Source organism: Fusarium musae, chromosome 10 (genome assembly GCF_019915245.1).
Source record: "Fusarium musae strain F31 chromosome 10, whole genome shotgun sequence".
NCBI lineage: Eukaryota > Fungi > Ascomycota > Sordariomycetes > Hypocreales > Nectriaceae > Fusarium > Fusarium musae.
In genome coordinates, this window is record NC_058396.1 from 1,998,927 (window position 1) to 2,022,197 (window position 23,271).

The following is a 23,271-nucleotide window of genomic DNA, read 5'->3' on the forward strand; positions in this document are numbered from 1 at the left end:
CCTAACAAGTGTTTTTCCCGAACTATCCACCACTGCAATTCAAGAACGCTTGGTAGCACTTCAATGCCTAGACGAGAATGACCCAAATACTTCAGATTATATCGAAGCAAGACTACTGGCAACGGTTCTGCTCTGCCACACTGCAATCTGGCATGATCCTGACAATTTGGCTAAAGAGAGATATCATTTGACTCAAAGACGAGTGCTAGAGTGGAGCTCGGCTTCTGGGACGCAGTCCAAGCCCATGGTAAAGTTCTTTCAGACTGCGGTCGACTACTGGGGTATGCTTCTGTCGTTCTTTACAGATGTGTCGGGCAACCCGATTCCGATACTCTGATCGGGCCCTCGGAACCAAGCAATGATTCTATGCTGCACCCGTTTGTCGGAATGGCGGGAGAGACAGTCAAGACACTTACTGACGTGGGAAATCTCGTCTCCCAATACCGTTCTCGAGCGTCTTCTATCAGATTCATCACAGAAGACGACATGAACTTCTTCAAGAGCAAAATACGGGAGGCTCGATGCTTAGAAAAAAGACTGCTTGCATACACGCCTGCCGACACGTCCAAGATCCAGGATACAGGAGATCCAAGAACAACGCTAGCTCACTTGGCCAAGATCGACGAAGCATACCGATGTGTTGGTCTGCTCCAAATATACCGTGTATTTTCTGACCTTCTCGCTGAACGATATAACCCGTGGGACGCAAATCACATTTACTCAGCCAGGCCGCCGGCCAAGGTCCCTACCAAAGCCGAGAAAGACTACTGGCTAACAAGCCTAGCGTTATATACGCTCGAGCTTCTTCGAGATATACCATTTGAATCGACAAGCCGGTGCATCCAGCCACTGATTCTTGTGGCTATCCCAGCGAACTTCGTCGCATGCCACAGGATGTCACATCGCTAGGCGCAGCGGATGAAGAGTCACGGTATATGGGACAGAGCATCATCGAACTTGCTCAGGCACGGAATTTTGTGAAAAGTCGATTGTCAGCATATGCCGATGTCCTGCCTTTGAGAAAGGTGAGCAACATACTTGAGTTGGTGACGAGTATTTGGAGTGCTCTGGACGAAGGGGAGTCTGATGTTTACTGGTTGGATATTTGCACTCGGAAACAGCTCAACACATTGATCCGGTGAATAACTCCGTATTTATTGCGTTTATATATATGAATGTCTTATGTACATCTTTTTATCATTTACCAATCGCCAATATTAGCTATCGACACCCACTTCGCAACAGGCTTTTCCACCGTGATACCGTTCGAGCCTCTGGTCTGTAAGGAGAAACGCTTTAGGTAGCCATTCAGGGACTCCTTTGCCAGTGACCATACTAGCAATAGCTTCACCAGTCATCCAAGCCTTATCCATCCCGTAGCCACTGTATCCCCAGCAATCCACTCACCATCGCCGTCTCTCTCGGATACACTCTTCGGTAGTTTACTAGGTTCTCTCTACTGGAATAAGCTCTCAGCCACAAGCCTCAACTGCAAATAACACTTCTAGTCCATAACTTAGACATCAATACCACGATAACTGACTAATAGCTACAGCATAAAGCTAATATAATATGAACCTAAATGATGACTCCTTGGCCGGCCTTGGAGGCGTATAAAGCTCCAATCCCTCGGTTCAGTAGTTTACCGACCAATGGAAGTCCATCCGATGTATGGCCCTGTAGTCCAGTCCATACTCCTTTCAACTCCGGTCGCTCATCCTCTGGCCATCCTTTCACAAAGTACTTGGGCAAGAATTTCAGCAAAGCTTCGACTGAGTGGCCAGGTACAGCAGTGTCGTCAGACGTAAGAACGTCGAAGATATTGGAGTAATTAGTGCCGACCCATATATCGCCAGTTGTGGCATGCTGCTGGAGATAGTACAGGCCTCCATCGAACCGCTCTGACACGGGATCAAGAGTAGACTTGGTCAGATAGCTCCATGATCGACTGTTGCCCACGTTTTCTAGATAAGGACCAGCCTTTTGTACAGACATGGTCCCTCTATACGGATATAATCTTCCTAACAATGGGCGTAACAAGTGGGCAGCGTTCGCGTTTGTGCAGTGAATCACCCGCTTGGCTTGAATAGCACCCCGGGGAGTCTCAATGACGTATGGGTAGTCGGGCATAGAAGAACCATCACTTGCGGTACCAGATATGTATTTTATCGCTGTCGCGGGAGTATTAGTCTCGATCGAGAGGCGGTCGTGGTATTGGACGAGAAGACGTTCGAAGATTCCTGTTATGGGGCGGTATGGCCAGACCGCGCCGGCAGGATGGTCGATGACACCATGGCCGTTCTTGATGTTGAAGTTCTGCACACTGAAATTCAGTATTGGAAATGAACATATAACACAAAGACGAACTTTTATAATATAGAAGTCATACCTTTGCCAAGTTGTCCTGCTCAGTAACACGATGGGTGGTCTGATGGCTGGGGATGGCCTCCCGAAAGGAGTTCAGAGACTCCTTCGAGGTTTTCCAAGTCTCTTCATCGCCAGCAACCATGACTTTGTGTACATGTCGAATCTCGCTGGACTCCTGTAGCTCTGGATCTAGTTCTTCGAGCATACCCATGATCCGCTCAATGTTCATGAAGCTGAAGCGACCCATTTCCTTGGCTGTTTCTTCACTATGCCTCTTGCACATAGTATTGTAGAGATGTCCGACTGGAGAGACAAGCTGGCTTCCATTACGGCCTGTTGCGTTATTGGCAAGGGTACGCGCCTCGAGCACGACGATCCGAGTTGTCGATTCTAGACTGTCGTCCTCGAGGAGGGCTTTGGAAACGCTGCATCCAGTTATCCCAGAGCCAATGACAACAATATCGGCGTACGATGGAAGGGTAGGAGACTGAATGCTTGATACAGTTGGGTGGACAGGTTCTTGCCAGAGCGAGATGGAGGGATTGGGTCTCGGCAATAATGGGTCTGATAGAAGGGCAGCGCGAAGCTTTCTCACGAACTCTTCGGGTAAACCATAATTTTGCTCGGGGTGTTGTAATGATCGGGCAATAGCTAGAAGTCGATCGGTGGCTTTGCTCGAATCATTCATTGTTGATAGGGCTTTTTTAGTAGTTAGGGGTAATGGCCAAGATAGCAGTTGCAGAATGCTTTTCTCACTGATATCCTCGAGCTATCAACCCATGCCGCCGTAGATCGGATAGCTTAACAACCCGGTGGCGTCTAGCCTGTCTTGCTCTGGCAAATACCACATATCATTAGGTGGATCACTGCGTGACTTGGGTTATCATCCGATTTCCTTGAACACAGGTTACAGTTTCAGTGATATTGCCATCTGAAGCATGACCCTTGGAGCAGAAATGTTTCCATGATAGGGAAGTGATGTTCAGTTCAACTGACGAAGACACTAATTCGTATTTGGTTCAGTTGAACGGCGAGATCTGATTGCTCACTTGTGCGTCCTCCCTGAGTTAGTGCCGAGGTTTGCCAATCCGGACTCTTCAGTTGAGTCAGCCAAGTACCATTGAACTAAACTGAATATCGTAACATTTCCATCAGCAACCCCAACGATGGACTATCGGTGTCAAGTGACATTATCGGCGAACTATCAGTAGGACAGAGTCAGCGTTATCAAGCCAAGACATGAGGTTTCCATATTCGCTTTAGTTTCTCCCAGATGCCAGGTTCCAGATTCCGGGGCCCCAGGATCTATTATCAGTGGAGCTGATAGTACTGATAATGGCTGTTCACTGTAGCATTGTCTTTCATAGTAGTTTGGGTTGAGGCCTCTCCTCTATAAGATCATCAAACCCCACAATGGACTGAGGGCCATCCCATCCCGAACGTTCTAGCTTTTTCCACTGTTTCTGATCACTGAGTCCTCACTTGTTCCTTCGTCGTATCAAGCTTGATCCTATGACTACCTCGCTTGAGAAAGCAGATGGTCATGAGAACATCTCTACCACTGTCGCTGATCATGTTGTCATCACTACTATCCAACAAACCCGTCGAGGCCTATCACCTCGCCATGTTCAGCTCATGACCATTGCCGGTGGTATTGGTGTTGATCTTTTCGTCGGTGTTGGCGGTGTCTTGTCCAAAGCTGGTCCATTGCCTCTCATCATCGGATACCTAATTTACGGTCTTGGCTTCATTTGGCCTACTATGCTGAACATTGCCGAGATGGCAGCATGGCTTCCCATTCGCGGCTCAATCTACGAATTAGCCTCCCTGTTTGTCGATCCAGCGCTGGGATTCGCAATGGGATGGACATACTTCTATGCGGGAGCCATGTTGGTCTGTACCGAGTGCGTTGATGTCGCAACTGTTATGCAGTACTGGAACACCGACATCAATCCTGCTGTCTGGATTGCCATAGCGTCGTATTTATGTTACTTCATGAATATGGTTGCTGTCAGGTAAGTCGCCTTTGGACCTGAAAATGTGACACAAGCACTAACAGTTTGGGTATAGATGGTATGGAGAAGCCGAGTTTATCATGGGCTCTACCAAGATCCTCTTGATTCTTGGCCTTATCATGGCGACCTTTGTCACCATGGTTGGCGGCAACCCTCATCATGATGCCTACGGCTTCCGAAACTGGAAGAATGGAGATACGGCCCATGAATACTACGCTGAAGGAGCCACCGGCATCTCTCTTAGTAACTGTATCTGTGTGCGATATGCCGTCTTCACGATCGGAGGCCCAGATATCATTTCCCTGTCTGCTGGCGAGATCCGAAACCCGCGCAAGACGATTCCCAAGGTTGCCAAATTGATCGTTGGCCGGATTCTATTCTTCTATGTTGTCGGAATCCTTGCTGTCGGCATCATCTGCAACTCGCGAGGCCTTGGACGTCTGCGCTAGCATCAAACAGGCAACTTTGAGACAGCTACCAGAAGCAGTAAAGATCAGGGCTTGTAGTGCGATAAGCGTTGGTCCACCCTTATCACTGCCATGATAACAATAATGCGTAGGGTTGCATCAGGCACTCGGAGTCTTGTCCGATCGCATACAAACTATCCTAATACTGACCACACAGAAACGACCATTGTTGTTGTATCTTGCATTACTTTGGCTTTCTTCGCATAACCCACCCGCTGTTATCTCTTTACCATAATGTGCTCAGCTTCTTTTCCCCCACCTGGAGGGATGTCTTCTTTTTGGAGGACCGAACCAGGCAATCTCGATAATTATCGGTCAACTACAGAGCTCCCAACATCTGTGGACATCGCCATCGTTGGTGCCGGATACTCCGCAGCATCGACTCTCACGCATATCCTGGCAACTACTTCAAAGAATGAGAGACCTTCGATTCTTGTTCTCGAAGCCCGGCAACTGTGCTCGGGTGCGACGGGACGAAATGGTGAGCCAAAAAGCCCATGAGACTCTTGCGCGAGCACTGACAATTGAAGGTGGTCACCTTAAGCCAGATTCATATAACGCGATTTCTGGGTACACATCTGAGTATGGGATAGAAGCTGCCGCTGAGGTTGCTTCGTTTGAAGCTGCAAACGTTAAAGCTGTTACTGAATACGTCCAGCAAAACAAAATTGATTGCGACTTTGTGCTCACGAGGGCGGTCGATGTGCAACTCTCCACCGGCCATCAGCATCGCATCAAGGAAGGTTATGACAAGCTTATTGCTGCGGGGATTGAAACAACCAAGGATACGTTTTGCGTTGAGGGAAAGGATGCTGAAATGGTCAGTACGCTATATCTCTTTCTCATCAATACTAACACGACGTCTGTAGATGTCGGGCGTTAAGGGCGCAAAGGGGTGCTTTACCTACACAGCAGGACATCTTTGGCCCTACAAACTTATCCATCACATGTTTTCAGAAGCAATCAAACAAGGAATCAACTTGCAAACTAATACACCAGTTACTTCTGTCTCCGATACCCAGGATGTTACAGGCCATTGGACCTTACATACCAGCAGGGGTGGAGTCAGAGCGCGAAAGGTCGTGTTCGCAACCAATGCCTACACAGGTTCACTACTCCCCGAATACAAAAGCAAGATCATTCCGTATCGCGCTGTATGCAGCCGGATCAAAACCCCGGGGCCACATTCTCTTCTCAACAATACCTACGCTCTTCGATTCTCAGACTGGAACTTTGACTACTTAATCCCTCGGTTAGATGGAAGTATCATTGTTGGTGGAGCTCGAGATGCATATATCAGATCTGTTGACTCATGGTATGGGAACGTCGATGACACTCAAGTCATTGAAGAAGCGCGATCATACTTTGATGGTTACATGCAGAGGCATTTCCATGGATGGGAGGACAGCAGGGCATATATCGATGATATATGGACTGGAAGTAAGCCTTATCACCTCTTCGTCTTGTTTCCGATCGTAGCTGACATCACACTAGTCATGGGATACTCTTCCGACCGGCTCCCTCGAGTAGGACCTATACCTGGTCGACCAGGCATGTTTATCATGGGAGGCTTTACTGGCCACGGTATGCCGCAAATCTACCTGTGCGGGCAGGCGATGGCGAAGTTTCTCCTGAAAGATGTTTCTTTCAAGGAGACTGGGTTGCCCCGATTATTTGAGGAAACGCAGGCTCGTTTGGAAGATCCTAGAGACAGGGTGCTGGAGTTGTATGCTTCGGTTCTCAATCCCTCGATATTATAATGACTTCGGCCAATGACTAGGGATCAGGCAAATTTTCGTCATTGAGTTTCCAAGTTTTTCTTTCATTAATCGACTTAGCTGTCACTTAGAATGTAACGCATCATATCTTTTAAGATACGATAACTATTGTTGTTACCGTCTTACTTATAGTGGTCTCAACTTTTGTAACTGAGGCTGTGAGCATTACTCCGTGAACACATTTAAATTCGAGCAAGGACATACACTGTATCTAATGTGAGAAAAGACACTATTATAATTTGTCAGCCTTGGAGCCTGACCTTTTGCATTGTGGTTGGTTGGTTGCCTGTTTATTCCCTGCTCATCAAATCGCGTGTAGCTCGCTGCAGGTCGCCCTTAGAATAAGGCCGACTTCCCTTTTTTTTCCAGCCCTATTTTCAGTCTTCGTAATTTTTCTTTCTTGGTTTTCTTATTTCTGTGCTGACTTGATAGCTGGGTGTATCGTTGTCTCTTCACACGCTTGTTGCCCACCCCGCGTCGAGTACAAGTGTTCCAATCACCCATTACTTCCTCACCTCCAAAAACGAGCTAACAAGTCGACGGCAATTAACAGAACGCTTCAACTTCCCGTCTCACGGGTCTAATTTCCATTTGCCATCATCTGCGCACTCTTCCTCGAACCCAATGCGATAGAGGCTCTATTTGATGGATACTGGGACTGCCAGGCCTACAGCAAAACCCTCAACGACCCCGATTGCTACCCGACTGGGCGTATAGACCATTAAAATGTCGTACTCGCCTACATGCCCGAAGCGGGAAATGCCAACGGAGCCGCTGGGTCAGCTTTCCCGGTGTCAAACTAGCCATCGTCGTCGGGGTCTGTGGAGTCATCCCTTTTAGTTCGTACCTCGCATCCTTGGAGCCCGACATTGCGGATCTGCCTACATTGGCTTTGGATCTTGGTTATCTTCCTCTGATACTCGTGCAAGCCGCTGCATTCATCCAAGAAAATAGCATCTCGATCAGAGAATACTTGAACCTACTGGAGGATGACGAGAACATGGTAGAGCTGCTCAATGAGGACTTTGAGACAAGCGGAAGAGATCAAGAGTCCCTGCGAGCCGTTGCCAAAACCTGGCAAAATCTCATTTCGGCAAATAAAACGTCAAAACGTGCTAGCTGGCGATTTACTGTCTTTAATATCTACGCTCTACTATCAACGTATCTAGAGAACCTCTTGGTCAATGACGCATCATGCATTTACTGCCAAGGGAGTTCTTTAGAACTCTTCAAGGAAATTGGGGTTCTAAAGACATTCTCTATTGCGTCGGGTGCAAAAGACAGCGGTATTTCTATGCACCGTCTGATATTCTATCGCCTCTGTGTCTGCAGCCGCCATGGATGCTAAGATATTGAGAGGCACAAAAACACTGGAAATGCTCGAGCTAATCATTATCAGGCTTTTGTACTATTCAATTTCACGTCGCACAAAAAGTGGTTATGAAGAGAAAGAGATGGATCTGATCCAAGAGGCAGAAAGAAATGCCAGCTTGTGCATACAGGATACTATGAGGAAATTGTCAAGCAACGATCACGTTCGATGTGAGAATCTGACTATACTCACGAACATCCTGAAGGTGGCGACCGCTATACAGAAACGACTTTTACCTCCTAGCATCGATGATGTGATTAGCGACGTGATGAGGCTGATGCCCAACAGCCGTTCAGGCTTGTTGGGCGTAATGGTTAGGCGCGTAAAGGTTCAGGAATTTGACTCAACGACGCTACGCCTGGAAATATTTCATTGAGGAGTCGAAAGAAATGGGAGAGCACTAGAACTGTAATTAGTTTCACTCTTTCTTGCCTCCGAGATTAATGGCAGACAAGTTGCGAGCAGGTGATCAGAACCAATACCTTGAAGTGACATTAATCAACGTACTAGTTGCTTGGTGTTTCGCGCGATGGCCAGCCGGTTGAAAATTTCAGTAGTTGGGTATAGCTCTGTCATAAGCCTGTTCTCCTTTCTCAAAATACTAAGAACTATAAGTGATTCCTCGGGATTTCCCTTGGTATGTTTGTCAATACGTTACAATAGGTCGGTAGCAAGAGATCGGCATATTGGACTGGGCTTATAGCGCGTCAACAGGCTTGCGTGACTGCCAAGAATATGTGAAGCCGACGATCAACTGTATTCAGACTGATTGACTTAAATCTCAGTCTGTTCAAGATTCAGGTAAAAGATAGCCGAAAGATAAGTGACGTGTAGGGTATCACCAAATCCACTTTGAACAGGGAACGCACTGACGATCCACGTGGGTGATGGATCTCAAAAATTGATCTGTTCCACCAACGCTGTTACCCCGATCCACTAATGACTAACATAGTGCCGACAATCTACCCCTACTGACTCTGAGGCTTTGCCTTTTTCTCACCGTCTATCCGTAGACCGTTTACTACTATAAGCAGGGCTACGCATTGGATTGAGTCATGTGTTGGGATCTCCCAGCAGATGACCATCTCGACGGCAATACCTACAGCGAGATATCTTGTCTGGGTATTAAATGCCGATGTTATATCCGGGTTACGAATCTTGAAAAAGGAGGAATTATTCCGAGACCTAGCTCGGTTGAACAGGCGCAAGCGGCAAATTGAGTTCGTCTCAGAATGTCTCCATTTCGGCGGGCCATCTCATCCCAATAATCTTTTTTATTTCCGTGGCCCATCTCAATTCAATAAAGATCATGCACAGTCGGCCCGGGACGGAGCAAAACTAACGGCGGAAATTCGACGGTAGAATATGTCAAGAAGCTGTCTCTGTCCCCAACACTAGACAAGTGTCGGCAAACTTTGACAACGCGTTGACAAAAGCGGAAGCCCAGCAACTTGGCACAACGGAACTTGATCTCAAAGGATTCCCAAGTGCCGAAATTTGATACGCTGCGCTCCTGTGGCGCTGATTCTAGTGGCGTCACCCCTGGGTCAAGTGCCATTTTAGCAGGAGCGCAAAAAAGTCTGTGATGACATTTCGTTGAGGCGCGAGAGGGGAAACCGAGGCTTGGTGACATAACGGGAAATGTAGCCCGGAGCCATTGGTAACTCTCCCGTATTGGAAGCTCGGTTACAGAATTAAAGTGCGGAAATACAATGCATGATGTGATGCTCATCCCTGTGGATCATGCGTACCGAGAGACGATCATACTATGCATCTGGGACCAGACCCTCGGGTAACGGCAGGGATATTGGTTAAGCTATTCAACCCGCGTATTTTCCCATCAAATCAGACAGTCTAATTGTCCACAAGAGCTCAAGTGTCAAAGCGATGGTCAAAGCGCAGATGCGATTCACCCAGAGACTTGGCTAGAATATCGTTTCGCCACGCCACGCCAGACCGTTCCTGGAGTCTCGTCCCGGCGACACTAATATCTCCAGCATCACGCTTAGCATCTAGTCTAGGTATCTCCTCCACCTGCGAGGAGCACCCAAAACGTGGTTCTGGTAGTCTCTGCAGGTATAAACCCCTGGATCCCCAGATTCAGTCCCTCTTCCCTCTCTTTTCCCCGGCTGATCCTTCATTCCCCTTTGCTTTTTTTTGCATCATTCCTTTATACATCATGTCGGCGACTACAAGTGACATCAAGATCGCTTCCATTGCTATGGGGTTCACCCTTGGCTTTGGACTGCTTACTGTCTGGGAGGCGTGGAAGCAGACTCGACGGAATCGAAACCCGCTCCGAAGTACTTATATCTACATGCTCTGGGGAGAGATTCTGGCAAATATCATCATCGCTATCATCGGATGGATTTTTTTGGATGGAATCATCGGACCGACGTAAGAAAGCCACTCAGCCAGTCTCGAAAGTGGCGTGCTAACAGTCTCTAGTGTACCGGTGTTGTTCTTTATTCTTTTCTTCTGGGTCTTTGAGGTCCAGCTTCTTATGCAAATTATAGTCAACCGAATCTCTATCATCGCCGAACACCGATCTACTATCTTTAAGCTAAAATGGGGAACCGCCATCACCATCACTATCATCAACATTGCCGTCTTCGTTATCTGGATCCCTGCTCATACTGTTCCTCCCGCCAGTCAAACGTGAGTCACTATAGCTGGCTTAGCTAGACTTATACTGACCAATGCAGTTTCGTTCGCATCAATGAAGTTTGGGATCGTATGTCCAAGGTTCTCATCCTTCTCGTTGATGCTGGTCTCAACTGGTATTTCCTTCGAACTGTCAAGAAGCGACTCGTCGAACAGCATCGCTTGAAAAAATATGAGCCTCTCGTTGGCTTCAACGCCAAGCTCATGATCATTTCGATCCTCATGGACGTAAGTATCTCGTCTCTCTCTCAACACCACGCGTGCTAACTCTCGCTAGGGCATGCTCATCGGTCTCATGTCGCTTCCAAACCAGGTCGTCTACATCCAATTCCACCCCGTCGCATACATGGTCAAGCTCAACATCGAAATGTCCATGGCCAAGCTTATTACCCGCCTCGCAAAGGGTGAGAACGCCGACGACTACTACCCCTCCATGTCGCACTCTGGCCACCACCAAAGCAACAACCAGCGCACCAACGATGCACCTTGGACTCAGGGTAATAATGTCCAGTTGACACACCGATCAAAGGTTGTCGCTGGCGATTCCGACGAGGACCTGTCTGGTACTATGGGTAGACACAACGGTGGACCTGGCATTCATCGTCGAACAGAGTTTGAAGTCACTGTCGAGACGAAGCCTCAGAAGAATCCATTCAGAGAGGGAACAGAGTCGGGGGATGAGCTACCTTTGACTTCAAATACTGGACATCCTAAGCAGATGACTGTTGAGGAAGTTAGCCGTCACCCTTCTATGTCTAGCAGCAGACGATCTTGAGATCTTCACATACATCTTTAGCTTTATACCACATACATAATACATAATACCCCGACCTGTCAGCGATGCCATAAGGCCGGATGGCGTGAAGTATTCATCGCGTTACAAGGATGCCTTGACCTAACATCAATGTGCTTTTAGTCCCGAGTAACATTGGCTAGTGTACTAAGGACAGAAGATCTGACATTTTGTGCCCAGGCTCAGCACATTACTGTTTATCGAGAGTCAAAATTTATGACATCTCAATGAAACATATCAATTCAAGTCGCACCATTCTTGGAAGAGATTAATTAATTAACTGGCGGTTAAAACTCATGATAGCTCCACGTGATATGTCAAGCCAACACGATATAGATTATCAACTAAATCAAGCTTATGGAAGAAAATATGAACGTAGCAACAGAAAGAATAATTGATTGATCCTTGAAGCTTATGCCGTCTCAACGAGACACAGCAAGCTAATACACTGAAAAGTCCCAACTAAGTTCAGCTTTTGGAAGGCAATATAAGTCTCCTAATTAAATCCAGGAACAAGCCTGAGGTAAAGAAATAGAATGACGCATATCCAGAGAATTAAACTCAGAGACTTTGCCTTGCAAATTATAAAGTCTAGGCTTCCAATCAAACAAATCCTTTTTGCCAGTTTTGAGTTAAATGTCTGGCGTGTGGTTCGGGTTTTAAAAGAGGCTTCAGCCACCAGGGCACAAAGGTAAAGGACACCAATAAACACAGGATAGCCTTTACACAGGACACCATTTCAGAGTTAACTTTAATCAGTGGCAAAGTGAGTAAGGTGTATAAATAAGAGCATTCCTCTACTGGAATTTCTTCTTTTTCCACAGAGTAAGCCCATTCTTCTGCCTTTCATCGCAACAGCACCTGATCCAGAAAGCGTGATCACAACCATCATGGACCCCTTTACCAGAATTCCCGCCGAGCTGCGTCTGCAGATATTCTCATACCTTTCATCTAAGGCCTCTATCTCGAGCCTTATCCAAGCCTCTCCAACAATGCTCGAGCAGTACCTTGGATGCAAAAGCACAATAGTACGAAACTTACTCGAGCGCGACTTTGACGCCCAAATGATTCAAGATGCTATGGCAATTATTCTTTACCCGTCTCTCCGAAAGGCCCGAAAACCCAAGCTCCGATTCGAGGCTCATTTACTGCATTGGGAGTGTCATAAGCTTCGAAACCCTTTGGTGACCCACGATACCGTTCTCTTGGACCAGCTTGACAGATTGCATAGCCTTCTGATGGTTTTTGTCGAGGATTACATCACAAAGGCGACTGCGGACTTCCAACCTCGGGAATACATTTGTCTCCCTCAGCCTACCCACAGCCAGAGCCATCTCGTGTTCAAAGGACTGAAGGTGACAAGGAGATTTGACTCAGGCAACCTTTCGGAAGGTGAAAGACGACGCTTGTTGAGGGCATTCTTACGAGTTGAGCTGTGGTCTCTGATACTGAGGACTGCGAGCTTCGAGAGCGATCCTTTTGCCAAACGACGAATTATGAGTTTCGTGGCCTTTGGAGACAACAGACGTGACGAGGAGGCGATTCAGTGTGTTTGGGTTTATACATCGTCACTATATGGCGCCATCTTTGCCCAATGTGCTGATGCCTGGCTGCCAGTAGCCGATGCACCACCACAGACTGGACTTCTATTCCCCGACAATGTCTTGGTGGATCCAGTTGAGTATGGCAAGGACGTCGGCATCAAAGGAGAAGAAAAGCGGCCCGTGATTGAGTCCATGGCTCACTATGGTTTCTCTTTAATCTTCACGATGATTCGTTTCGCCACAGCAAAACCACAATACACTTCAACTCTCAAAAGTTTTGTTGAAAAGCTGTGTAGCTTCAGAATGGACATAACTTCAGAAGATTTATTCGGAAGAGGAATGCCATGGGGAGGCTTGCACGGTCTGAGTCACTGTGGCCTAGGTTTTGATAAGCAGCCATGGTGGAAGTACCTCGGGACAAAGCTACATCACGATCATGGCCGCCCGATACAGTACAAGATATTCCAACAGCGGGCATGGCCAATCTTCGACGACGATCGCCATTACCCAGTTAACACGGCTGCGTTGCCAGTATTCCCTACTCCATATTTCTTGGAACAGATGGCAACAGAAAGGATCAATGACTTTATATCCTTCTTCGAGCATGGCCCCGTTTCATACGCTCGGTTAGAACGCAGGGCAAGAGAGCTTCGTCGAACCCAAAAGTGGCAGGATAAAATGAAGCAGAGAGAAGGGAATAATTGGAGCACTGAATCTTCTTTGCCTTGGGTTCCAACCGGGAATCATGAGATGTCACTTCCAGTGATTGAGAATCAGGAGCAGTTGCTGACATGGAGTCCTCGGGGCGTTGTTCGATATGATGAATCAAAGGAGGCTTACGTGGTTGTAAAGGAATGAGCATCTGGGGTCCTGGGCCTAGGGCAGAAACGTTGTTGGGATACGTTTGATGTTGGGCAAATTGTTGCAGAGTATGATTTTATGTACCAAGATTGACTTCTTTTTTCTTTTTTCTTTCTTCATTATAAATTGTCAGATCCTGAGATGCACTTGGTTGCCGAATTAATGTTACAAGGTTCATTGGCAGGGATCTTCAAAGGCCACGTGAGATACACTATCAGATGAAACAGGATTACAAAAATCTCTCATATAGACCAAACAACGATATAAATCTCAATTGAATTTATGCCAGCAAACCACTAACAAACCCATTTCCAGCCTCTCCCCACGAGATACCCATCGTGATGGATCATGGGATAGTGAGGGTCGTCAATGGAGGATGGCTGGATGGGCTTACGCGAGATGCTGTTACGCGACCCGACACGAGCACGATTCTTTGGGAAACGCTCTACGAACCGTGGGATCTCTTCACAAGACTCGATAAAGGAGACGACGTGACTGCGGCTGAACCTGTGACATTGTTACGCGACGTTTGTTCTGGACCCGATTCCTCAGAGAAGAACTGTTCAGTCATATGCACCAGCTCGGACGACTTATTCGCCTCTTGGAAGACTCTATGGCAATGTCTGTCTCTGTCATCGATAACTCTCGCAAACTCCACATTCTCTACACTTGATCAACACCATGACGGAGTAGGAAACGGCACATCAAGGGAGCAGATCTCGAGCGCCTTGAGGTCTTTTGGCATTACCAATGCGACCGACTTTGACGGGAAAGCGGTTCTGAATCTCACGTATGAGTGTGCTGCTGCAAGTTGCCGCGATAATAGCATGGGAGAGTGCTCCATTGGCCAACTCGACCCAGGGTATTTTGAGAGTGAGACTCTCCAATGGATCAAGGTGTACGAGGCTCTTGCACCGCTATGCGATGGACTGGAAAGCGATATCAACATCGATATTGCTGGACCTGGAGTAAGCCCATGACTTCAGCGAAGGCGACCCATGCTTATCGGCCCACAGGTACTAATAACATACATCACTCAAACAGCCATGGTGGTGTTCGCATGGCTATTTTTCCTACTTCTCAAAGTCAACAAGTTCATCAACACTTCAACATCAATCTTCACTCATCTCTTCCGAAAAAGAAACCCGGGTCCTAATCTCTTGACCCATCGTGTATCAGGCCTTGAACACCTCGAGCGCACGAATCTTGCTCACGCAACGAGCACCTTTCTGGCAGAGCTTCACGAAGCACAGTGCTTCTTTGTCGTTGCCATCGAGATAGCGCTGATCAACGCCAGTTCAAGATCAGCAATTTTCACAGGCGCTGAGAACTGGCAGAGTCTTCTTTGGAATCGTGATAGTGTCCAATTTCTTGCAGGTATGGGAGCTTGGCCTATTATTCTCGGACAGATCTCCCTCCGAAGAGCCGAGCTAGACTCGATGTACTACCTCCTTCTCTCGACGCTCGCATTGGTACTTGCTGGTGTGGCGGCTGATACAGCTGCAAATCCAGATCCAGATCGGATATACAAGATGTTTCAAGGACAGAATACACTTGAAGAATGTGGTGGACATCCTTCCCTTCGAACGTTTTGTGTGGAAGAGCGAGAGGGTCTATATTGGTATGTCTTTCCAGCGGGGAGTATATTCGCATTCCTCGGATTACTTGCTCTCCTGTGGTGGGCCAAAATCTGGAGTCTTTGCAACTCTCCAACATCATTCCTCAAAAAGCACAAGTCCTTATCGAAACGTCAGCTTGAGGCTTGGGAATGGCTCAAGTGGATTCTTATAAAAGCTTCTCTTTTCGCAATACACGTTTCTGAAACTGGTGCTCTTGCTTGTACTTGCTTTGGTCTGGCTGTGATTCGTGCACCATTACTGAATCTATTGCTGAGAGGGGAGACTGGGACTTGGAGTGTCGGACAGCTGGTAGCGGTATTGATCTGGGCGCCAGTAATATCTAAGTATGCCCATCTGGCAATTCGTGAGTTGTCATTCTACACGATATCTTGGATCAAGAAACTAACCAAATATCTAGTCGGCGTTGAGAAGGGCTTCAGGCTTCGCTTGTCCAAAGCATTTGATATTGTGAGGAGGTCGGACACTAGCTCTGGAAGTGATAGCGAGGCAATATCTCTAAACTGAGTGAGCATATAGTGTCTAAATAACCGACTTTGTCAACAAATCTATCTTTTATCAATGCTAGGCTGATAAATTGCTTCGTTATGATGGCATCCGAGGTGTCAGGTGACATAGGCCTCTATTCTCTCGTTGGCCAGCCCCGACCTATCAGCACAGCAGTACACAACGACAAGATCACGTTAAAGAGCAACACAGACACAGTAAGCAGGGCTGAGCCTCTTGGGCAACCAACCCAATCATATCAACCCAACCCCGCTCATGAATCTGTCGAGCTGAGCCCGACAAGCTGAACTTTTGTCCAGTTCATCAGCTTTTATCTTCCTTTATAGGAACTAGATAACACGATGGCGTCCAATAACCACGACCCCGTGTACTTGGTTAAGGTTTTTGCTGTTGGCTTGGTCTGGACACCGTCGGTGTACTTCCTTAACTTATGGGTCAAGAGCCAACCGCCTATCGCCTTTATGACCATCGCCTGCGTGATATTCTCAATCTTCAGCCTCTTAGCAAGTTTTCACCTTATCGTTTTTGCCTACTATATCCTTTTATTACTATTATTTATACCTGAGTACTTATATTACTTTACTAACTTTTATATTTAAAACCTTTATAACTTATTTAATATAAAAGCTTTATTTAATTAAAAACCTAATTTTAATTATAATTAAATTTTTAATAAGCTTTTTTATTTAATATTACTTAATTATTTAATTTTTTCTTTTTATAACTTTTTAATTAATATAATGATTATTTATTATTTAATTTATTATTAAAAATAATAATAATTTATTTTTTTTTATAAATTTATTATATTATATATTTAAGTTAAATTTACTATTATTAATTAAATTATATTATTTTTATTATTTTATAATATTACTTTTTATTTATAAATAATATCTTTTTAATAATTATATAAATTAATATTATAAATATATATATTAAAAATAAAATAAATAAAATTTATAAAAACTTTATTTTTAATATAACTTTTTAAAATATTATTATAAAAATTTTTATAATTATTATTATTATTAAGCTTTTAATTTTTTTTATAATATAATTTTATAATATTATATAATATAAAATATATTAAAAAATATAAAAATAATATAAATTATTTATTAATTATTTATTATATAATAAAAATTATTTTAAAAGTATTATTTTAAATTAATAAATTTACTTTAAATAAATAGCTTATTTTATATATATTTTATATATTTTAATTTAATTATTTTTATAAATAAATAATAATTACTTATTTATATATTTTTAAAGTTAATTATTAAATTATTTAGTTTTTTAATTAAAAATAAGACTTTAAGTAATTATAAAGGTAATAAGTATATTACTTATATATATTTATTAATATTTTTTATTTTTATAGCCTAGGGGCTAAAGCCTCTTTTAAAACCTAAACCTTACTGCACTGCAGTCACTCTACTGACTGATCAGAGCGCTCCCTTACCTATATGCCGGGTTCGGTCCCTGGTTTCTCTCATTGTTCTGTGCCTATAGGCCTCCACTTTACGCGTCGCGGTTGGAAATGCCACAGGGGAAATGCTGCAGATTGTGTGCAAGATATAGCAACCTAGTCGACCAGTCCTCCATCCTACGGGGTACCCGTTGGAAATTGACGCGATTGAAGGAAGAATACGAGTTTTATACTAAAGATCAGCTCTAGCGATCCTCCGAAGACTGCTATCTATATAGCCTTCTCTAGCATTTCTCTAGGTTCTCTTTACTAGAATAAGCTTATAGCTATAAGCCTTAACTATAAATAATACTTCTAGCTTATAATTTAAATATTAATATTATAATAATTAATTAATAATTATAATATAAAGTTAATATAATAAAAACTTAAATAATAACTTTTTAATTAACTTTAAAAATATATAAAAAGTTTTAATTTTTTAATTAAAAAAAGTTAATTTAATATTATATATACTTTAAATCTTTAAAATAATAGCTTTAATAAAATTAATTTTTTATTAATATTAATTTTATTAAATATTAAATATTAATAATTATATTAATAAAATTATAATTATATTTTAAATTATATTAATATATATAATAATTTTATAAAAAAATAATAATTATATTAATTTTAAATAATATTATAAAACTATTATAAAATATATCTTTATATAAAACTTTAATTAATTAAATAATAACTTTTTTATTAAATTAGCTTTTTTTAATTATAAAACTATTATTTATATAATAACTTATAGTAAATTTTTTATAAAAGTTATTTTAATTATTTAATAAAAAAAAAAGTATTATTTAAGTTATTAAAAATAAATAAAAAAATAATTTATAAAATAATTATATAATTAATTTAATAAAATAAAATTTAAATTATATTTATATTTAATATATAAATAATAATTTATTAAAAGAAATTACTTTTTATAAATATAATATATAATAATTAAAATTATTAAAAAATATTAATATATAAAAAAAGCTTAATTTAAAAAAAGTTTTATAATAATATATATATTAATATTATTAAAAAGAAGGTTTAAGGTAATTAAAAGGTAATAGTAGTATTAAGTTTATAAGTTAGTTATAAGGTTAGAAAATACACTTTAGGTTTAATATAATAGCTAGCATTCCTTATTTGGCTCTCAGACAGCTCCAGTATCTAGAGCATCCCCAGGAGAGTCTATCGCCCAGGAACCAGACGTCACTACACCGCTACTTCCGGCAGTCCCTAGACCATGTAGTTCTGGTGACTGTGAACAAGGCGTCAAATCCAGGAACCTCTCAGTCCAGGTCTCGGTAACTAGAGACTTTGGTCGTCGGTAATCGCTTCGGATTCGTCTATACGAGAAGAGATCCGGTCTATTCCCATGGCTAAAAATCCAAGATGCCAGCTATGGTACGTCTGGCGCGTGTTGTTCAGCGTGGACATGACTTACTCAGTGCCCTAGCACCCTATAAAAATGATTGCTGGCAGTCCAGCACGACTGGCTCTGAGTCTAGCTTTCTTTGGGCTCGAGAAATGGTTGACAAGTGCGAACGTGAACATCACCATTGCCGCAACCACTTCATTCGATCTACTAGTCAGCGATACCTTCCCAAGCGACTCATCGATGTGCAATCCAGGAGACAAGGTGCCATACAACTGGCACTGAGTAAAAGCCTTGAATCAGACCGTATCGTTGAGTATGCTGCACTTAGTCACTGCTGGGGAACGACGGTCAAGTCTGAGCTTAGGAAGGACAATGAAGAAACGATGAAAACGATTCTAATAGAGACCCTGGATCCGAACTTTCGAGACGCCGTTGACATAACGTACAGAATGGGGATCAAATATCTCTGGATCGACTCGCTCTGCATCATGCAACGTACCGAAGAATGGGAGGAGGAGTCTGGCGATATGGGCCTTGTTTACGCAAGGGCCAAGGTTGTGATATCCGCGACGGCATCCAAGAACTCAGATGGTGGTTGTTATCAACCCAAAGATCTTTATCCCTACGACTGCGTTCTATGCGCTAACTGGACATCTGTACTCGTTGTCCGCTCGCCGATAAAGTATCCCGACCTGGTTCAACTTTTTAAGGAAAGGGTAGATCGTTCGTTCCTAGCCACAAGAGGTTGGACCTTTCAAGAAAGGTTCCTCGCTAGCAGGATTCTGCACTTTTGCTCAGGCCTTTTGATGTTTGAGTGTAACACATTGACTACCTCTGAGTGTCATCGTGAAGAAGAGTATCCCCTGGTTACCCACTTTAGCCAAGATGGGACTCTGAACGTACCGAAAGTCCCTGATCCAGGCCGCGCACCACCCAAGCAGCTCTCTAGTAGTACAAGCGTACAACATGCCGGGTCTTCTACAAGACCTTTCAACCGCCCAGCTAATAACGCAGTTAGGGAAAGCTGGTACGCCAACCCTAAGCATGAACTATGGGCCGAGTAGAAATAACTTTACTATATTAAGGTTCAGGTTTTAGAAGAGGCTTTAGCCTTTAAGCTATAAAAGTAAAAGATATTAATAAATATATATAAGTAATATACTTATTATTTTTATAATTATTTAAAATCTTATTTTAAATTAAAAAGCTAAATAATTTAATAATTAATTTTAAAAATATATAAAAAAATAACTATTATTTATTTATAAAAATAATTAAATTAAAATATATAAAATATATATAAAATAAATTACTTATTAAAAATAAGTTTATTAATTTAAAATAATATTTTTAAAATAATTTTTATTATAATTATATTTATATTTTTTTTTTTTTTTTTTTTAATTACTATTAGCCTTATTTAAGGCTATTAAGCTTTTAACTTTTTATATAATAGCTTAAATAGTAAGGCCTTTATAGTAAGCTAGAATTATAAAGCTTAAAATTAGTTAAGGTTTATCTGCCTTAAGTAATATAATTACTGCCTTAATTAAGTAATATAAGTACTGCCTTTTAGTAGCTATACTGACCTTCTTCCTTTACTCTAGTTAAAAGATCTTTAATTAACCTTTATAATATACTAGGCCTGGTATACCTATTATAAAGTACGTTCCCTAATATACCTATTAGTTATAGTTGCTAATATCTATTATAGCTACTAATATAATACTTATATAAAATAGCCTATAGCTATATAATTAGGCCTATTATATAACTTACTATAACCTTAATATAGCTATTAAGCCTGTTATAAAGGTAGCTAATAGAAAAGAATATAAAGAGTTATATATAATAGTAGCTACTATTAAGAAGAACTTCTTATTAAAGTACTAATCTAACCTTATTAAAATAGCTATTTTTAATTATAGCCTAATTAGGTTAATCTATTATATAGATCTTTATAGCCTAATTAATATAACCTAAGTTAATAATAAGCTATTAGCTTTTAAGGACTTAAAGAAATACTTAAGGGAAGGTCTTTTTTTTTAGTTAGATTAGGCAGCCTTCTTTACTGCCTTTATAGGCTTAAATATATATAAAGAGTAGCTTTTTAATATAGCTAAAAGGGTTATTATAGTAAAGGGGGAGCTACTTCTGAATTAGTAAGGATAAAAGCAGGGTAATAGTAGGGTTTAAAGGTTTTATAAAAGTTAGAATTAAAGGAATAAGGTTAACTTTTATATAAGTTAATTAGCAAAAGTTAAATTAACTTCTATTAATTAAATATATATACTTAAGTATATAACTAACTGCCCTTATATCTAAATAAATAAAGTAAAATTAATAATAAAATAGTAATTAAACTAGGGATTATATTTATATAATAAATAATTAATAAATAATTTTAATTATTTTTTTACTTTTTAATATATTTTATATTATATAATATTATAAATTTATTTTAAAAATTATAATTAAATATTAATAATAAAAATAATTATAAAAAAACTTTTTAAAAATATTTTAAAAAGTAATATTAAAAATATTATTTTTATAAGCTTTATTTATTTTATTTATAATACTTATAAAAATAATTATAAAAATTAAAGTTATTAAAAAATAATTTTTTAATATAATTTAAAAATATTATTAAATAATAAAATAATAATAATTAATAAAATAATTTAAATTTAAATTTAAATATATTATATAATAAATTTATAAAAAAAAATTTATTTTTTTTATTTTTTTTATTTTTTTTAATAATAAATTAAATAATAAATAATAATTATATTAATTAAAAAGTTATAAAAAAAAAATTAAATAAATTAATAATATTAAATAAAAAAGCTTATTAAAAATTTAATTATAATTAAAACTAAGTTTTTAATTAAATAAAGCTTTTATATTAAATAAGTTATAAAGGTTTTAAATATAAAAGGAAATAACTTTATAATATATAAATATTATCTATAAGGACTAACGCCGCAAGACTAAGTATTCGAGGGGCCTTCAGTTTCCTCTGGTCCTTCAGGGGACAAGATATAAAGGAGAAAGCAGAGTTCCACTTGAGGTAGTATAAGATAGTAACAAGCTACTCGATCCGCAACCTTACTAATGACAGCGACAAGATGATGGCTATTGCCGGTGTAGCATACTTCATTCAGCAGAGTACGGGCTTCACCTACGCTGACGGGCTCTGGGAAGAGACTTTACCTTTCAATCTCCTCTGGGTGGCGGACCCTGGAGTCAAAAGGCGACCGTCTGGCCGGTCTGTTCCCTCGTGGTCTTGGGCATCGGTTGACGGCAAGATCTCGCACCGTCTGAAGAAAATCGGCCCAGCGTTCTTGTGCGGCTCAAGAATTAGCTTGACAGTCGATGGCATCAGTGGCTCTAACTCATGGGATTATATACGATCCCTGATATCGGACCTGGAGGTACAAGCTACACACATGGTAAACGGAATGGCCCATAATGCTACGCTGAGGCTATCCTGCCATCTCCTGGCGTTTAGTCCTTCGTCATTAGGCTACGTGTACGATACGCTGGAGCACCATGAGCAGGGAGAGATAGGATGTTTACCGGTTCTCGAGTTCGGGAATCACATATTTGGTACGCCGACTAAAACATCGCAAATCCGAATCCTGGTTCGAGCGGCGTCGGGCACTTCAAGTCAGTGCGGGGGCACTTGGGCCCAGTAGAAGAGAGTGGGATACTTTTGCACAGAAAAGACAAACATTGACATCCAGGAGACGGGCCGAGAGGGGCGGCGGTCCATTGAGCTTATTTAGTAAATACGCTTTTCAGAAACGAGCCCAAGGGCGTAAAGTTGGTCTAATTCTTCAGACAAGCACTTAAACCCGCTGACAGAGCATTTTCAAAGGTTATATTGAACCGGGTGACGACTCTATAGAAGCTGCTATCATGCGCATACCAAGTCCGCAGAGAAACTAAAATCCTTTATATTTAAAACCTTTATAACTTATTTAATAAAGCTTTATTTAATTAAAAACCTAGTCCTAATTATAACTAAATCTTTAATAAATAAGCTTTTTTACTTAATATTATTTAACTATTTAACTTTTTCTTTTTATAACTTTTTAATTAATATAATTATTATTTATTACTTAACTTATTATTAAAAATAATAATAATTTATCTTTTTTTATAAGTTTATTATATTATATACTTAAGCTTAGTTTACTATTATTAATTAAATTAAATTATTTTTATTATTTTATAATATTACTTTTTATTTATAAATAATATCTTTTTAATAATTATATAAATTAATATTATAAATATATATATTAAAAGTAAAATAAATAAGATTTATAAAGACTTTATTTTTAATATAGCTTTTTAAGATATTATTATAAAAACTTTTATAATTATTATT

The 23,271-nt window shown here is 41.1% G+C and overlaps 8 protein-coding genes across 8 annotated transcripts; 7 read left to right on the forward strand and 1 right to left on the reverse strand.

The window, feature by feature from the left end:
- Positions 1-387: 387 nt before the first annotated feature.
- Positions 388-909, forward strand: J7337_012839 (uncharacterized protein; the record flags this gene model as incomplete). The annotated part of the gene is made up of 1 exon (XM_044830339.1): positions 388-909. One exon carries the CDS (start codon positions 388-390, stop codon positions 907-909), a length of 522 nt encoding a protein of 173 aa, XP_044675255.1.
- Positions 910-1,578: 669 nt separating this feature from the next.
- On the reverse strand, positions 1,579-3,055 carry J7337_012840 (uncharacterized protein; the record flags this gene model as incomplete). The annotated part of the gene is made up of 2 exons (XM_044830340.1): positions 1,579-2,316; positions 2,390-3,055. 2 exons carry the CDS (start codon positions 3,053-3,055, stop codon positions 1,579-1,581), a joined length of 1,404 nt encoding a protein of 467 aa, XP_044675256.1.
- Positions 3,056-3,879: 824 nt separating this feature from the next.
- Positions 3,880-4,831, forward strand: J7337_012841 (uncharacterized protein; the record flags this gene model as incomplete). The annotated part of the gene is made up of 2 exons (XM_044830341.1): positions 3,880-4,382; positions 4,438-4,831. The coding sequence occupies 2 exons, from the start codon at positions 3,880-3,882 to the stop codon at positions 4,829-4,831; spliced, it is 897 nt and encodes a 298-aa protein (XP_044675257.1).
- Positions 4,832-5,264: 433 nt separating this feature from the next.
- J7337_012842 (uncharacterized protein) lies at positions 5,265-6,609 on the forward strand (the record flags this gene model as incomplete). The annotated part of the gene is made up of 3 exons (XM_044830342.1): positions 5,265-5,669; positions 5,719-6,289; positions 6,344-6,609. The coding sequence occupies 3 exons, from the start codon at positions 5,265-5,267 to the stop codon at positions 6,607-6,609; spliced, it is 1,242 nt and encodes a 413-aa protein (XP_044675258.1).
- A 3,569-nt stretch (positions 6,610-10,178) lies between these two features.
- Positions 10,179-11,438, forward strand: J7337_012843 (uncharacterized protein; the record flags this gene model as incomplete). The annotated part of the gene is made up of 4 exons (XM_044830343.1): positions 10,179-10,396; positions 10,448-10,657; positions 10,705-10,891; positions 10,941-11,438. The coding sequence occupies 4 exons, from the start codon at positions 10,179-10,181 to the stop codon at positions 11,436-11,438; spliced, it is 1,113 nt and encodes a 370-aa protein (XP_044675259.1).
- Positions 11,439-12,346: 908 nt separating this feature from the next.
- Positions 12,347-13,313, forward strand: J7337_012844 (uncharacterized protein; the record flags this gene model as incomplete). The annotated part of the gene is made up of 2 exons (XM_044830344.1): positions 12,347-13,205; positions 13,297-13,313. The coding sequence occupies 2 exons, from the start codon at positions 12,347-12,349 to the stop codon at positions 13,311-13,313; spliced, it is 876 nt and encodes a 291-aa protein (XP_044675260.1).
- An 889-nt stretch (positions 13,314-14,202) lies between these two features.
- On the forward strand, positions 14,203-15,620 carry J7337_012845 (uncharacterized protein; the record flags this gene model as incomplete). Its single annotated transcript, XM_044830345.1, is given in 3 exon segments — positions 14,203-14,829; positions 14,878-15,482; positions 15,497-15,620. 3 exon segments carry the CDS (start codon positions 14,203-14,205, stop codon positions 15,618-15,620), a joined length of 1,356 nt encoding a protein of 451 aa, XP_044675261.1.
- A 3,266-nt stretch (positions 15,621-18,886) lies between these two features.
- J7337_012846 (uncharacterized protein) lies at positions 18,887-19,936 on the forward strand (the record flags this gene model as incomplete). Its single annotated transcript, XM_044830346.1, has 2 exons — positions 18,887-18,898; positions 18,977-19,936. The coding sequence occupies 2 exons, from the start codon at positions 18,887-18,889 to the stop codon at positions 19,934-19,936; spliced, it is 972 nt and encodes a 323-aa protein (XP_044675262.1).
- Positions 19,937-23,271: the final 3,335 nt, after the last annotated feature.